The sequence below is a fragment of the Pelobates fuscus genome, chromosome 10 (assembly GCF_036172605.1).
Source record: "Pelobates fuscus isolate aPelFus1 chromosome 10, aPelFus1.pri, whole genome shotgun sequence".
Lineage (NCBI taxonomy): Eukaryota > Metazoa > Chordata > Amphibia > Anura > Pelobatidae > Pelobates > Pelobates fuscus.
The window spans coordinates 74213936-74230422 of record NC_086326.1 but is presented as its reverse complement, the minus strand read 5'-3'; the positions used below and the strand labels follow the sequence as shown (position 1 = coordinate 74230422).

General features: G+C 41.7%; 1 protein-coding gene across 2 annotated transcripts in view; it reads right to left on the bottom strand.

Annotated features, from left to right (window-relative positions):
- Window positions 1–15395, bottom strand: part of ANXA7 (annexin A7) — a 37118-nt gene extending 21723 nt beyond the window's left edge. For both annotated transcript variants that reach the window (XM_063434326.1, XM_063434327.1), the window contains exons 1-2: window positions 15286–15395; window positions 1529–1574 (exon numbers count right to left, since the gene is read on the bottom strand). In XM_063434326.1, coding sequence (XP_063290396.1) covers window positions 1529–1573 — 45 coding nt within the window. In that variant the 5' untranslated portion in view covers window position 1574; window positions 15286–15395. The remainder of the gene's footprint in view (window positions 1–1528; window positions 1575–15285) is intronic.
- Between the last annotated feature and the right edge of the window lie 1092 nt (window positions 15396–16487).

Here is a 16487-nt window from a genome sequence, read left to right as displayed (position 1 = left end):
AAAAAAGCCACCTCACCTCCACCTTGACCCAGGAAGGGGACCTATCTACTCACACATGTAGGGACTTTAACACACAAGCCTACTTATTCACATGAGGGAACTCACTGAGACCCCCTTACATGTGTCTCACACGTAACGTTCATGCCACAATCACCTGCTAGTACAGCCTTGAGCCCCTGGAGACTTCGTTACCAGGCACACCTATTGCCCTAAACCAAGGCCACACTAGCCATATTATACTAATTCCATAGAAGTGCCGGACTCTACCTGCCATGTCATTCTTTATCATACACACCTTGCGTCTGTATCAGTTGTTGTGGCGGTACAGGCAGTCTGGTAATATAATGCACGCAAACTTAAGCATATAAAAAATACATGCCACTACCTAAACTAAATGTACCTGTCTGAACATGCTGTTGTGGCATCCTGACGACAACGATGCTATTGGTAATAACCCATTGCAGTTAATGCAAATAATTTACACTCGACTAGACATATCTACCTGTCTTACTTATGTTTTTTTTTTTTACAACAAAAATGTGCAAAACCTTTCATGTCACTGTTTACCCTATGTTTACATACAAAAGCACGCTGTTGTGGCGTATGATTATGCTCTGTAATCACCTGCACAACAAAAATAAAGAATTAAAAAAAAACAAAACAAAAAAACATACTTTTTTGCATCATTACTGAAAAATCTCCCCAACCGATCGACCCATACAAGCTCGTATAGAGCATCCCAATTATAATGGTCTGACTTTAGGTTATTATTAGCAGTTTCTCGAGACTTTAGGCAGCTGTCTGGTAAGGTCAACTCCCGCATCCCAAATAATAGCTAGTGCCTTACTTCAATGCCCTTCCTGGGCAATCTACTCAGGGACTCTGCCATTCTATTTTGAACCTTTTACTGTTACCAAGAGGCCAACATATTTCCGCTACTTTCTGTGGCAAACACCCCACGGCCAAAATGATGGCTAGAACATCTTTCTAGTTATTCTTTAAGTCCTTGGCATTTGTCTGCCTGCTCATGTTCTTTCTTTTTGATTTTACAGTCAATGGGTATTGCCACATCTACCACCACAGCAGTCTTCCACTCCTGGTCTATAACCGCTGGGCCTCAATATTCTAATTGTCACCAATTGTAGCTTAATTGCTTCACTACTTTGCATAGGTGAGAACAGCTAGTACCTAGGTATTACAATGGGACCTTGTATTTCCACAACATTCCATAAACATGCTTTAGTATTGCTCCAACTTGTATTTTTCTTTTATTTGGGGTTTCATGGTGAGCATGACTGGGAATTGTTACATTTCCTTTTCAAGTATATTACTGTAGTATGTCAAGTACATATTTTGCCCTCATACACATATACACACACACACACACACATATATAGACTTCACCATTAAACTTTATAATTCTAATAATAATCATCATTATTTTGGTTGTTGTCCTAGACCACTACACACACCCCATGACAAATCTCATACAGTGCAGGTGTAACAATTTGAAGTAACAAATACTCACTGGATACCCTGGGAATCCTTGGAAGCCAGGATATGGGAACGACATTCTGCAGAGAGAAAGAAAATACCGTAGATTAAATAGAACGCAGACACTTTATGACATGCCAAGCAATGTATTCATATGCAGTCTATTGGTTTGCGCCATTCATCAGGAGTGACTGAAAAGTGCAGCCTGTAAAAATCTGGAAGGAAAAGTTTGGCTTGTACAGTTCGTAATGCTTGTTAAATGGTTAAACATTCTGTGAGCATGCTGTTTGACTCATTTAACATCCATAGTAATTCATATCTTAAAGTCACCAGATCACATCCACCACATTCTAGTCAGGAATGAATGGTCTATCAGGCAAGGTTGGCATGGACCTATTCCCAACAGTAGCTCCTGGAATATGCCTTTCCTATAACCTGCATTGATTCAAGTCGAGATGCTGACTGGAGCAGTGCAACGTTTTTCCCCGCATGTGCAAAAGCCACCTAATGCTTTCCTATGGGAAAGCATTGGATTGGCTGAGAATCAAATTTGATGACCTCCACCAAGGAGGCGGAGGAGGGCCAGCCGCGACAAGACCTGCAAGGCGCTGGAATAAATGTGAGTAAACTCACCTTTTACTCTTCTGAGGTGCCTAAATAACGCTGTTAGAACTATAGTGTCAGGAATAAATTTTTGTATTCCTGGCACTTTAGTGTTCCTTTAACCTAAAAAAGGTTAATATGGAGGCCTAATGCATTGAATGCATGAGCATACTTTAAAAATATCAGCTAAAAACACAGAACCAACATAGTGAGGCCTTGAGCAGCATTTATGGATAATGCTATACACAAATTCCTAGTCAATAGAGCTGCAACAGTAATATGAGGTGTGAAATCCCATTAAAAAATGTTGAATAGTCAATTTCTTCAACAAGGTAATGTGCATGGTGGGCTTAAAACCAACTATGGCTGTCAACAGGGGTTTGTGCAAGCAGACTAGCAGGGCAACTGTTCCTCCTTAGATCCTCCAATCAATTGCTTACTAATGGGGATACATGATCTGTGTATGAGCTAAAAAGAAATATAGCCCAGTTCCACCAAAACAAATTATGTTTCACTGGGTAAGTATATATTGTAAACGGTTGATTCTCTACTTTAGTTTCCTAAATGCTGCCTTTTGCCTTTGCATTAAGAGTTCTCCACCCAAACGTTTCAGGATAAGCAATTAACCACTTTAGATGGACCTGTCTGGGTACCCCTCCCACTGGAGAGAAGGATACTAGATTTCCAAAACGGAGGCTAGTAATGTTGAATAGCAGTTAGTGATTTATGCATGCACACCTATGCATATAAGTGAGAGAAGTTGCCAACAGTATTTCTTCTGCCAGGTACCATCTCCTCATTGATAAAGACAACAAATGTTTTAAAGTTAAAGGGCAGAGTTTAACCTTTGTTTGTATTGCCAACTGCAGGTGCACAGCTTAGTAAATCTTGCAAATCAAAGGTGCGTAGCGTGGGCCATTTATTGGCTCCCATGAGCAGTTAAAGGGATTATTTGGTGTTAGGAATACAGATTTGTATCCCTAACACTATAGTGCCATCTGGTCTGCCACTCCCTCATGCCCCCGGCTCATAAAGGGTTAAAACAAAAACCTTTTAGTCATTTACTCTATTCCAGCGCCTTTGTCCTTCGGCACGAGATCGGCACTTGGCCTCCTCCAAGTCCATTAGCCACTAGGAAGTGCCTCTAGTGGCCGTCTGACGGCTACTAGAGGCAGTCTTAGTCCTGCAGTGTAATTATTGCAGTTACTCTAAAACTGCATCGATTGACATTGCAGGACTAAGCGGGACTGGGATACTGCACCCACACCACTTCAATGAGATGATGTCGTCTGGGTGACTATAGTCTCCATTTAACTCTCTAAAGCACACCAATGAACAGTCAGGCAATTTGACTTCGTCAAAGGAAAATTTACTTTGATTTAAGGTCACAACTTTTGTAATCCTTTTTTTTATTTTGGTCTACTCTAAAAATTCACTACTCCTGGTCTGGTTTATAAAATTTTTTTCCAGGTTTCAGACTCTGTGCACTAGAGTTGGTTTAAAAATTCCTTTGGAAAGGAGTGAATTTTCTTAAAGATAGTATATGAGAAGATGATATTTGTTATATTCAGTATTCTGCTATTTGATCCCTTGGAACCATGTACGGCAATCCCTTTAATGTATATCAGGGATCGGTTCTTAAAGGGTTAAGGATCAGCATTTCCCAAGGATTCCCCTGTTTGTCAGGGGACATTTTAAATAAATTTTTGCAATAAAGTTTACTCTCTTAGGCTTATATTCACCATGTAATATTAAAGCTGAGTATTGCAAATGTCTTATAAGCCAGTGGAATGTCTTTTCAGTCCCTACAGGCATAGGCAACCTTCGGCACTGCAGATGTTTTGGACTACAGCTCCCATGATGCTTTGCCAGCATTATGGGTATAAGAGCATTGTGGGGGAAGTAGTCCGAAACATCTGGAGTGCCAAAGGTTGCCTACATCTGCCCTAGACCATTGTACCAGGTTTAATCCATCACACAATATTTCACTTGATGCCAGAACAAGAAGGGAAATCCCTGAACATGATGTCCCACTACTTCTGGCATGTTCTGATGTTCAAGGGTGTCCTACTATCTGGACTTTCCAGTCAATGTGCATTTAAGCTGTGGAGTCAGCCTACATAATAGAATTGTAACTTGTGACAAACATTTGACTTCCATTTCTCTATACCCAAGTGATTTTCATTCTGGACATTCTACTATGCTATATGCTTGGACTTGTGTGCAGCACTAACCCAGGAAGCATCTGTAGTAGCTGTGATTGCATCTAGAGGTGTTACTAGGCAGTAATATAAACAGTCTTTTCTCTGAAAAGGCAGTGCTTACACTAAAATGTCAACAGGGACTGACTATACTCACCAGAACAGCTACATTTAACCACTAGTTGTTCTAGTTACCATAGTGTCCTTTTAAGTCTTCATAGTACAACTAACAAAATGAATTATTCTCAATGTGTAAGAAATAGCTCTTCACTTTATTCCTTCCCTATGGAGAGACACCATCCTGGCAGCCTCCTCACCGGCTGGAGGTGTCCTTCTCAGGTGCAGTCCTGTAATCACTGCAGATGCCCAACGAAAGCATAGAAGAGTTGGATCCAGCAAGTCCACCCTTTTCAGATAGGGAGCCCCATATGTAAATGTGTGCTTCTGGTCTACTGTCCGAGAGAGATGGGGGGCTTCTGGCCCTCATAATTCACTTGTAAGTGTCGATGACAGACAGTGTTCCCTTCCTGCACATCTATGCAGAGCTGGGTTAGAAACTATATGACAAGTATGAGAGCCAGCCAATAGCTCTCTGACCACAAAGTAACAGGGGAACTACACATCCATAGACACTGTAACAAGCGAAGATGGGCACTATTATAAACTCTATATGCGTTTAAAAGAGGAAGAAGCAGTTGAACACAAAAGGCCAGCCACTATTACTCTACAAACACTCAATCACATGTAGTACACGAGTATAAGGGGAATATCGCAATAGATCTCTAGATACGGCACAGAACTCCACTTTTTAATCCCATCACACCATGCATACAATGAGCATGCAAGGGGACAAAAGAGCCTCCAGCATTTGTTTATTTCTCCGATCACCCAAAAGAAAAGTAAAATCACCTCCTTCCATCCCCCCAACCTGTTAAGCATTACTTCCACCTAGATACATAATTTCTTTCAGAAAGATCATGCTTTCTGAAATAAAATACAAAAAAACGTCCCTTTGTGCACCCTAAGTAAATTTACTTCTTGCAGAGGTTATGGTGCAGGTAACAGGATAGCTTACAGCTGCAGTAATCTGTGAAGGGGAAATAAAAAAAAAAAATGTATTCAAGAATAAAAGATGTATTAGTCAACTCACAAATGTTAAACTGAATCACTGTATTGTGCCAGTATATAAAATGAGAACAAGGGGGTCAGAATTGGCTCATAAATTTCCAACTACTTCCCAGTTCCTGAAGAAGCATAAGAAGCAAGCTGGAGGAATTTCAGCAGCTCATCCTTTTTAATTTTAATTATTTGCATCTTTGAATCATGACTCCAGTGTGTACAAAAAAGAAGGAAGGTTTGTTAACTCCCACTAGGGATGTCCCCAAATGACATGCTGACTGTTGAGATGGCAAAGGGAAACAACATACAATAGATTCTAATAGAAAGAAGGAAGACAGCGCCACAATATGAGGGGGGAGGAAAAAGGAATGGCTGTTTGAACTTTAAAGTTAAAAAAAAAATACAAAAAGGCAACATTGGTGTTTAATACTAGGCTGAAGTTTTTTATTTTTTTTCTTTCTTTAAAGGACCACTCTAGTGCCAGGAAAGCATACTCGTTTTCCTGGCACTAGAGTGCCCTGAGGGTGCCCCCACCCTCAGGGACCCCCTCCCGCCCGGCTCTGGGGAGAGGAAAGGGGTTAAATCTTACCTTTTTCCAGCGCTGGGCGGAGAGATCTCCTCCTGCTCTCCTCCTCCGATCCTCCTCTTCTCCCCCCCATCGGCTGAATGCGCACGCGCGGCAAGAGCTGCGCGCGCATTCAGCCGGTCACATAGGAAAGCATTCATAATGCTTTCCTATGGACGCTGGCGTGCTCTCACTGTGAAAATCACAGTGAGAAGCACGCAAGCGCCTCTAGTGGCTGTCAATGAGACAGCCACTAGAGGACATAGGGGGAAGGCTTAACCCATTCATAAACATAGCAGTTTCTCTGAAACTGCTATGTTTATGAAAAAATGGGTTAACCCTAGAAGGACCTGGCACCCAGACCACTTCATTAAGCTGAAGTGGTCTGGGTGCCTAGAGTGGTCCTTTAAATTCGTATACATTTTCATATTGTTGTCCTGTGTGTCCAATATTAGAAGCTTTAATTTATTTTTGCAATTTTTTTTTTTCACCAAAATAACTAAATATTAAGTATTCCCCATTATTGATATGGGTACATAACTTCATAACTTGGGTGTGTGTGTGTGTCCCATCGGCCACTTGCCTTTCTCCATTGCAGGGCTCCCTCTATGCTGGGGAACTCTCCACCCCCTGCCGACGTCAGATCCGAACACGCAGTGAGACAGCCACTAGAGGCTGGATTAACCCTCAGTGAAACCCTCCGTAGGTTTTCAGCTGCAGGGTTAAAACTAAAGGGACCTGTCACCCAGACCACATGCACACCACCTGTTCCAGGAGCAGCTGATTAGCTGGAAGATAACAGGTATTTGGGTACTCTTTACAGCAAGCATGTCAAACTTAAAGTCTAGCACGGGCCGCAAAAAAACAAAAGCCTTACATTTTCATAAAAACGTAGGTTTATTTTGAAAATTACAGTATAAAAAAACCAAAAAAAAAACAGCACCCCCTTCTACTAAACCACAGCATCCCCCCCCTCTACTAAATCCCAGTCGTCGTCCCCCACTAAAGCCCAGCACCCCCCTGTAGCCAACAAGCAGACTCCACTCACATTGCCGCTGCCAGTATGCGACTTCGGCCTCTGGGTATACCCCAAATGGCGCCGTCCGCACCCTGTGCCAAATCTGATCCTCCTGTTACTTATTAAAACCCAGTGAAGGTGGAGCACGCTGATGTCACGTCAGAATAGGACGTGGCGTTGTGTGCCTCCATGCACCTCCAGTACCTGTCCAGTCGCAGCCAATGCAACACACACGCAAACAAACAAAACCGCAAACAAACAAAACCGCAAACAAACAAAACCGCAAACAAACAAAACCGCAAACAAACAAAACCGCAAACAAACAAAACCGCAAACAAACAAAACCGCAAACAAACAAAACCGCAAACAAACAAAACCGCAAACAAACAAAACCGCAAACAAACAAAACCGCAAACAAACAAAACCGCAAACAAACAAAACCGCAAACAAACAAAACCGCAAACAAACAAAACCACAAACAAACAAAACCACAAACAAACAAAACCACAAACAAACAAACACTTTACTTTATTGCTCCCTACCCTTTGGAGCTGATGTGGGACATCTCCCTGGGGTCCTATCTGCTTCTCACTGCTCCCTTGCGCAGTTTAGTAATGCTGGGTGCCGGAATATGATGTCATATTCCAGCGCCAGGCTTCACTACAGACTGTGCACGTGAAGGATCAGTGAGGAGCAGGAACACTGAGCTCCCTCGCTGGCCCTCCTCCCCGGCAAGTTTTAGCAGAGTAGGCACCTGTAATATGGGGAAAGCCGGTGCCTACTCCGCTATAACACCGAGCATGTACTCGCAGCTCGCTGGGCCGCAAAGGATGTCCCTTGTGGGCAACGAGTTTGACATGCTTGCTCTACAGAGTTTATACCAGGGATAAGCAACCTTCGGCACTGTAGTTGTTTTAGACTACACAGCATCTGGAGTGCCGAAGGTTGCCTACCCCTGGTCTATACCATAAACCTGGCAATAATTAAAAGTTTTCATAGTAAATTAAGATATGTATTCCTAAAACTATAGTGTTCTATTTCTGATTTAAATTCATAATACAATTTTTTTTTATTATTATTATTTTGTTTCCAGTTCTGATGCTCACCCGTGCATCTGCCCGCTCCACCTCTGGTGACATTATTCTGCAGGCAGTCTCCTCTTCGTCTTCTCATCCAATCCAGTGCTTCTTTTTGAGACGAGAAGCTAGTGCACAGCAAGCACTTCACTCGACCAATCAAATGCTTCTCGTAGGAGAGCACTGAATCCAATGCTTCCCTATGATCAACATTAGAGAATGTTCAATGTCCTCATACAATGCGCGAGGACGTTGAATGTAACATACCAGAGTCTAACTCTGTTGTATCATCGGAAGCTCCCTCTAGTGTAGGGGTTCCCAAAACAGGCCTCAAGTACCCCCTACCAGTCCAGGTTAGACACAACTGGGTAATCCCTAAATCCTGGATTGTTATGGGGTACTTGAGGACTGGGTTGAGAACCACTGCTCTAGTGGATGTCAGGTGTGTTTAGCTCTGCAATCAAACATTGCCGTATCTACAAAATGGCAATGTTTTACATTGCAGGGCTAAAATGGCAAGGCCAATGCTGCTAAACCACTTCGTTGAGATGGGTCTGGGGTCCTTTAAGGAACAGAACTTTATCCAGACCCCTACATTGCAAATCCTTTATCTATTTATATCTCTCACTGCAAAACACATGGAAATCTCTTGCGGGTTCATCATGGTTCTATAAATAGTTGCAGGCCAGTTTTCTAGTGCACACAATTAAAGAATGGAGATGCAACACATTGCCTGCTTGTGTCCAAGTTTGGCAGATACCAATAATAGAAAGATATTGCCAATCAAATGAACAGTTTAGTTGAGTTTTAAAATGGTGTTTCTAAAACTATAAATATGTGGATTCTAAATAATATTCTATTGATTTGAATATGCAGGGTCTATGAAAACAACAACAACAAATTGACATTTTGAACTAAAATAACAGCCCCGTGCAGTAAAACACCAGTGTAGACCAGGTGGATCTCATAATAAACTTGAAAAAGATGGAGTGAAATTTAGATTACAGGGAAACACACACAATATTCTCTTGCTTGTTGATACAAAACACATACATGCCGCCTCACTTTTAGCATTCCAACACCCACTACCATGATGTCCAGCAGTAGCCACCTCTTGCGTACCAGTACACACTTCACAATTACAGTGTGGGATCCAATATACTGATTGACAGCCAATAGAGGCAGTCTTGGTCCTGTAATGTAATTATTGCATTTTCTCTAAAACTGCAATGATTTACATTGTAGGACTAAGGGGGGACAGGGACATTGAGCTGAAGTGGTCTAGGCGCCTATAGTGCCCCTTTAAACATGTCCCGTTCTACTTTCATTATCCTCCCTCCCCCAACCACCACAAGAAAAGACCAGAACAGTTCTATTGACTTGTGCATTCTTTGCACTTCCCCCTCTCCAGGAACCAGCTTTTAAAGAGGATTAGATTAGAGATTCAAGCTAATTAAAGCAAAGACGGGCTACAGTTTGCTTTTTCATCCTCATTGCCAATTGGACTTGGAATATGAAATGAGACATCCAAAGCTTTATGTTACAGCACATCATCATTTGAATAGTATGCAAAGTTTCCTCAAAATCCCTAAATAAGCAGCTCGACCATTTTCTTTAATAAGCAACATGCCATTTTTAAATCAGACAACTGTCTACATCTCACTGATTTTTAATAGGTTTAATGGTCCCTATATTTAACGTATGTATTTGAGGTGTGAAAATAAAATGAAAGGACAACTGAAGGCACACACCACTTTAACTAGAGTGTTAACCCTGCATTGCAAAACAGCAGTTTTGCAATTTCACTGCTCTAGTGGCTGTCTTCCCCATGTGAAAAGTCACATGGGTCCTCAATCAAATGTTGCTCCAGGACAGCATTTGATTGGTGCAGTGCAATGATTTACCACACATTAAAATCATAAATCTTACTGATCTCAATCAGGGTGGCAAGACAGCTAGACTTTGCTTTTTACTTCACTTTGGGACCAGGTGCCAGATTCTGATGCTTGTCACTGGCCATTCCAGGACACTATGGGCCCAAACAAGGACCCAGGTAAGAAGCAAACTGCAGCAAAATGTCCCACAAACATCCACAACATTGCATACCTCATGGGGAGGGTGGGAAGAGCATTCATTTTAATAAAAACAAATAAAGAAAAGTTACTGTTCTCATTTAAATGTAAAGAGAGGGTACGTAGCCCTGCAGCTGTCTACTCATGACACCTGTGAGCAATCATATTCTAGCAGAGGATTAGCAGCTGCAGGTGGCTACCTTTGGTTCATCTGTTCCAGAACTCATTTTCTAGGAGGGGGAAGCACCAGTGAAATGTTACCCATTTTGCATAGAGCAATTTAGCCAGTGGGTTGGTTCCATCTTGGCTGTGGGAACAAAAAGCAACCTTCCCAGCGTAAGAACTCCTGGGAGTACAATAAAATAAAATGGAAGGGAGGGGAAAGGAAAGGACCACAAAACACACACACCCCAGTGATTTCATGACATTTCACATTAAAATACAATGGAATGTGTGTGTTAGTCCACCCATTGTACAGCGCTATGGTATTTGCTGGCGCTTTATAAATAAATGCATATTGTACTTTTTAGAACTAGCAAGTACTGTATATAGCTACAGAGGAACCAATATACATCAGCATTCTAGGATAGGGGGCATACACATGAACAATACACAAACACAAAACTTCCTCCACCCCAACACACTACATACTACACACAGCCAGAGCACACCACACACACTACACACTGTCAGCACACTATGAGTAAGGAAAAGAAGACACTCTAGGTGGGGTCTCTATGATCTCAGCCAAAGAGGAGGTACGGGTCACCTCTGCAGGGGCCCACTCACCTAATCAATGCGTTAGGAATACACATTTGTATTGCTAATGCTATAGTGTTCCTTTAAGATCTAAACAACTTTTTGTCGTTATACAACTTTAGTGTTATAGTTTTGGGATATTTTTTAAAATTCCTGAATTTTATGAAGAAATCACTTGCCTATCTTTCTCAAACCCCACCCCTTTTCTGTTTCTACAGCAGGTTATGACCTCAGTAATAAATCAGCCCCCAGGATTCCCAGCATGCACACAAAATGTGCTTTTCTTTTAATTTTTAAAGGGACACTATAGTCACCAGAACAGCTACAGCTTAATGTAGTTGTTCTGGTAATTATAGTCACATTGCAATTTATGAAAAATGTCAGTGTTTGCATTACTCTCTAAGGCAGTGCCAGATTAAGAGCCCATTGGGCTTGGTGCTGATAATTATGGTGGGCCTAATTATAGAATTGGATCTACAGAATACACTAAAACAGTTATACCTCAAAATCGTCATGTATCTGTTGGTGCTGGAGAGAAACTCACAGGATATAGCTGTAAGAAAGATACATAATCTCTGCTTAAGTCTCACTTTCATCTTTCAAGTAAATCCATACCCCTTAACAGCAGGTCCGGTGAACCAGGATATTGGTGGGTGTGGTGAAAGGGTGGGCCACTGATGCGAATCACATAACCAAAACCGCCCAAAGAGGCAAACATGCCCCCCAAAAAATCTGCCAGAGGAGAAGGTCAGCCTGGCATGAATGCAAGTCAGGCCGCCTGCCAGTCATGGCCATATTATGCAGACAGCATAATGGTGGTTTTAACACTACAGGGTCAGGAATACATGTTTGTGTTCCTGACCCTATAGTGTTCCTTTAACATATTGCAATGTATGGCTCCATGTTTTTTTTCCTTGCCAATCTGGTATAGTATTGTCCTTATTAAAACATCATCATTAGAGAATATTGCATAATTTAACTATGGGCTGTGACATCGATTTTCAGAAATTCTCTCTCTATATCTACATACACAAACAAAACTTGCCTTGCTGTTCCAGCACAGCCAGAGCCTCCATGCAAATTAGTTTAAACCATCAAAATGCTGTACTAAAGGACATGTATACACATGACACTATGGAAGAAGTGTTTGAGCACATATGAACTCATGCAGCATTTCAGTGCAGATCCGAGCATCATGGGACATTGACATCACCCTGAACTGGAGGGAAGGCAATGTGTTTTTAACTTGTCTCTGCTGCAGCATTAACTCTAGTAAGTGCTTCGACAGTGTTTACCCGGGTGAAGGGACAAGAAACTTCCACTCCTCGTTCCTTCACCCTAGTAAATAGCATCTCAGCAAATACAGAGGAGAATTATGCAGTGAAGGCAAGAAATTAAAGAGGTGGTGGTTACCTCCACTGCACTTCTGCTTTGAGGTATCACTGCCCTCATAGAGGAGCATTGGGGACAAAAAGCACATGCAATTCCAGTGCTATACTCTTCCAATGAAATGGATGTTAGCTGTGAGAACTAAGCTAGACTCTGTAAAACAGCCATTAAAAGCGTATTTAAAAGGAACACTACAGTGTCAAGAATACCAATGTGTATTCCTAGCAGCATAGTGTCTTAGTCACCATTTAGGTGACTTGGCCTTACCCATGAGAGTTAAAGGGATACCGTTGACACTGTATCTGCTTCATCTCATTAAACTGGTTATAGTGTCTGGTACCATCATTTCTTTCAGCATTAAACAGTTTTTAATGTTTTAATGCTAAACAAGAGTCCCTGGCAGTCCGTCCCCTCTGTGCTGCTTTGGCTAATAATGAAGTATTCGCCTGAGCAGCAATGGGCAGCTGTCTGCTTTTAGCCTGTCAGACATCCAACTGACGGTATGAATGGGTATGACAACAAGGTAGTGTAATCTCTGCCTTAGCTGCACATAAAGAAGGGGCGGGACTGTGGGTGGCCAGGGACTATTATTTTGTGGCATACTGCACAGACATTGTACAACACTGAATGAAGGGACAGTGCCAGGGCACTCCAGGCACTATAACCAATTCAAAGAGATTAAATGGTTATAGTGACTACAGTGTCCCTTTAAGTTAACTCACCTTGCATCCCACGCTGCGCTGTCGACAGCTGGTCCCACCTTCTTGGCTGAGAAACATCGAGATTGCGGGGTTCAGCCAATCCAATGTTTTCCCCCTAGAAAAGTACTGAAAGGCCAGTGCACATGTGCTGAAAGACAGCACTGCAACAACCAAACTGCCTCTCTGATGCCATCTAATAGAAATAATGGAGTTTTAGTACACCATTTGTGTAGTTGTGACTTTCATATGGACAGCTACTAAAGGCACAAGAGGCAGGTTAAGCCTGACTAATTTGTCTCAGTATATTTTTTGACTGTTAGAATCTCTGTAGAACAACAGCATAGTCAATATGAGTATTTCATAAAGATTAGCCAATTGTTTGTGCTAAAAATCAAGGAATAGATGTTAAAGCGTAATGAAAGAAAAACAGAAAAACAAGATAATTAAGGTTATTTGGGATATGCAGAAAAATGGTACATGTGTGAGTTATCAAATGCCATGGCAATGTATTTGTTTAGAGTCAGAGTAGAATCTAAAAGTCAAACAGAAGAATGTATTTATACACTGTAATAAACATGCAGTGCTAATTCACATGAGTTTAAGAGGAATTAAATGGAATCACAAAAAGGTGACAGGAGTTTATCTTTTAATTCATTATACATTTACAAATCGCATGCCAAAATAACCAATGTGAAAAGAAAAAAAAAGACATTCCCAAGCTTGGCTATTTTTCAGCCTTGTTATGGTTTTCTTAAATTTCATAGTTCTCATCAATTCTTCTCATTTCATTTAAGTGAATAAACAACATTCATGTCAGGAATGTATATCATCAATTTATGATATAAATGCAAAAAAAAATATTAATAATAATAATAATAATAATAGGGGCTGTAATTCCAAAGAGCAGACCCACAGAAACACGTTCCACAACTTCGATCCACCCTAGGGGAATCAGTGTAACCTTTTGGGTGTGGTTAGGCATGACTGGAAATAAGCTGACGGAAACCCTGACAACTATTGCACAAACTTAACGCTGCAACTCCCTCCACTTTTTACAACAGGATACTTGACCATGGCATAACATTGGACAACACAAACACTGGGTAGGAATGAGAGTCAATCTCCAGCTACTATTCCTAGATTTAACATGGTTAACATGGTATTTGCATATGCCCTCTAATCTATGGTCCTCACCTTCAAAACACCCCTTGCAACCTATTTTCTCTACTCCCCATTATTACCTTTAGATTGTAAGCTCACGAGCGATCTAAGTACTTTGTATAAAAGCGCAGGAATTGCTGAATTTACACGTGCGCCATGTTCTTTTGTTAATCTTTCCATATTGTAAGCTTGTTTACCATGTTTCTCTTCACACCCAGAGTCTGTCAACATGGTTTTTCCAATCAATTACCTCTTGTATTTGTCTGTGTATATTGTACGTTTCTCCACTAATTGTACAGCGCTGCGGAATCTGTTGGCGCTTTATAAATAGCAATAAAAAAATAAAATAAAAGTTACTTGTTATAATAGCCCCACTATATAAATTGTAAAGAGACGAGTAATATGTTGGTTCTATAGAAGTACTAATAATAATGGCATGTGTATCTTACACGCCTGTTTTCCTCCAATTGTAAGCCGCTGCAGAATAAGTTGGAACAATTGCTAAAAATAAAATCTAATAGCAACAATAACAATAATACAAGCAGACAAGGTATCTGTAGTTTTATACCAGATGACCCCCCTCCCTTAAACTAACCACTGGCTGTTGTAAATTACATTTCCTTTGGTAGCCAGGCAGGAATGCAGTAAAAACAAAAAATAGGAATGTTAAACTAAAACTGTTCTGGAGATTTATCTGAAAACAGCAAACCAGATAAAGCTAGAATCTCACTTCTTCTTTCCTGCACTACAGTGGGTCACACTGGACAAGGGCTAGCCAAAAAAGTTATATAACAGAACTACAGTTCCCTTGATGCTCTGATCCCTGTCTTGAGGAACGGGCATCATGGGAGTTGTAGTTATAGAAGTAAAAAGGGGCAGTAAAGTTGCCTTCACACTCCTGTCACCATCACAGTGGATTGGACCAAAGCTAAATCAGGCCAAAAAGTTATACCCACAACTGCTGTAAAAGTACTACTCCCATAATGCACTACTCTGGCTGGGAGAGCATCATGGGAGTTGTAGTTCCATAAAGGAAAATGTGTCTAGCTATTGGTCAATCTCTGGCCCACCACCACCCATTTTATATTAGAAGCGGACCCGCAGAGGGATAGTGGGGGGAACCTCACCTGGTGGGGTGTCGTGCGTCACTGACAGATGCCGCAATGCAAGGACGAGGCTCCGGAGACAGGTTCTGCCAAGATGGAGTTTGCAATATAGAATGCCCCTGGGGCTAGGAAAGGGGAGGGGCCGGGCTCGCCCATAACAAGACACCGCCCACTAGTGACGTCGCGTTCGTGCAGGCTCGTAGGGGCGTGGCTTACTGGAGGGCTGTTACTGAGCTGTTGGCAGGGTGTGGGCGGTATAGGTGCTGAGGGCAGGGAGGGTGGTAACCATGGAAACGTGTGGGGCGCGGAGCCCCAGGGGGAGGGATGTGGCTGCACCGCAGGAAAGATAGGGAATCAGAGCTCCTAATATTGGTTATGTGTTTACATTTAAAGAGACACGCAAACACCTTAAAGCAGGCTCCCCCCGAAATTCCGGCCCTCCAGATGTTGCTGAACTACAACTCCCATGATTCTCAGCCTATCTATTTCATTCATAGAATCATGGGAGTTGTAGTTCAGCAACATCTGGAGGGCCGGGGTTTGGGGAAGCCTGCCTTAAAGGGAAACTCCAGCCTGGAGCGGATACCCGAGTTAATGCAAAAAATTCTGTTTTTCAGATTACCATAGAAATTGGCTGTCAATCAGAAGATTTCTGAATATATTTTTACATTTAGGACATTCACAACATAAACTAATAATATCACTAGAAAAGAAAGGTACATTCACAATTTGAATTATTATTATTATTTTTTTTTTGCGCATTAAAACAAAAAAAAGGAGCACTTTCGCCTGTCACGGTAAATCCGCCACTCTAACAGTGGTAGAAAATTGTGTTGGAAACGTTTGCATCTGTTTTTTTATACGTTTTATACATTGAATGTGACAAATTTGTAAAAGGAGGGCAAACTAGAAAAAGTTAAAGGGACACTCCAGGCACCCAGACCACTTCTGCCTATTGGAGTGGTCTGGGTGCCAACTCCCACTACCCTTAACCCTGCAAGTGTAATTATTGCAGTTTTTCATAAACTGCAATATTTACATTGCAGGGTTAACTCCACCTCTAGTGGCTGTCTATTAGACAGCCACTAGAGGTCACTTCCTGGGTTGTAGCACAGGTTTCCTGTGCTAGAGCGTCGCTGGACGTCCTCACGCTGTGTGAGGACCTCCAGCGTCGCTCAAAACCCCATAGCAAAGCATTGAAATGATTTTTCAATGCTTTCCTA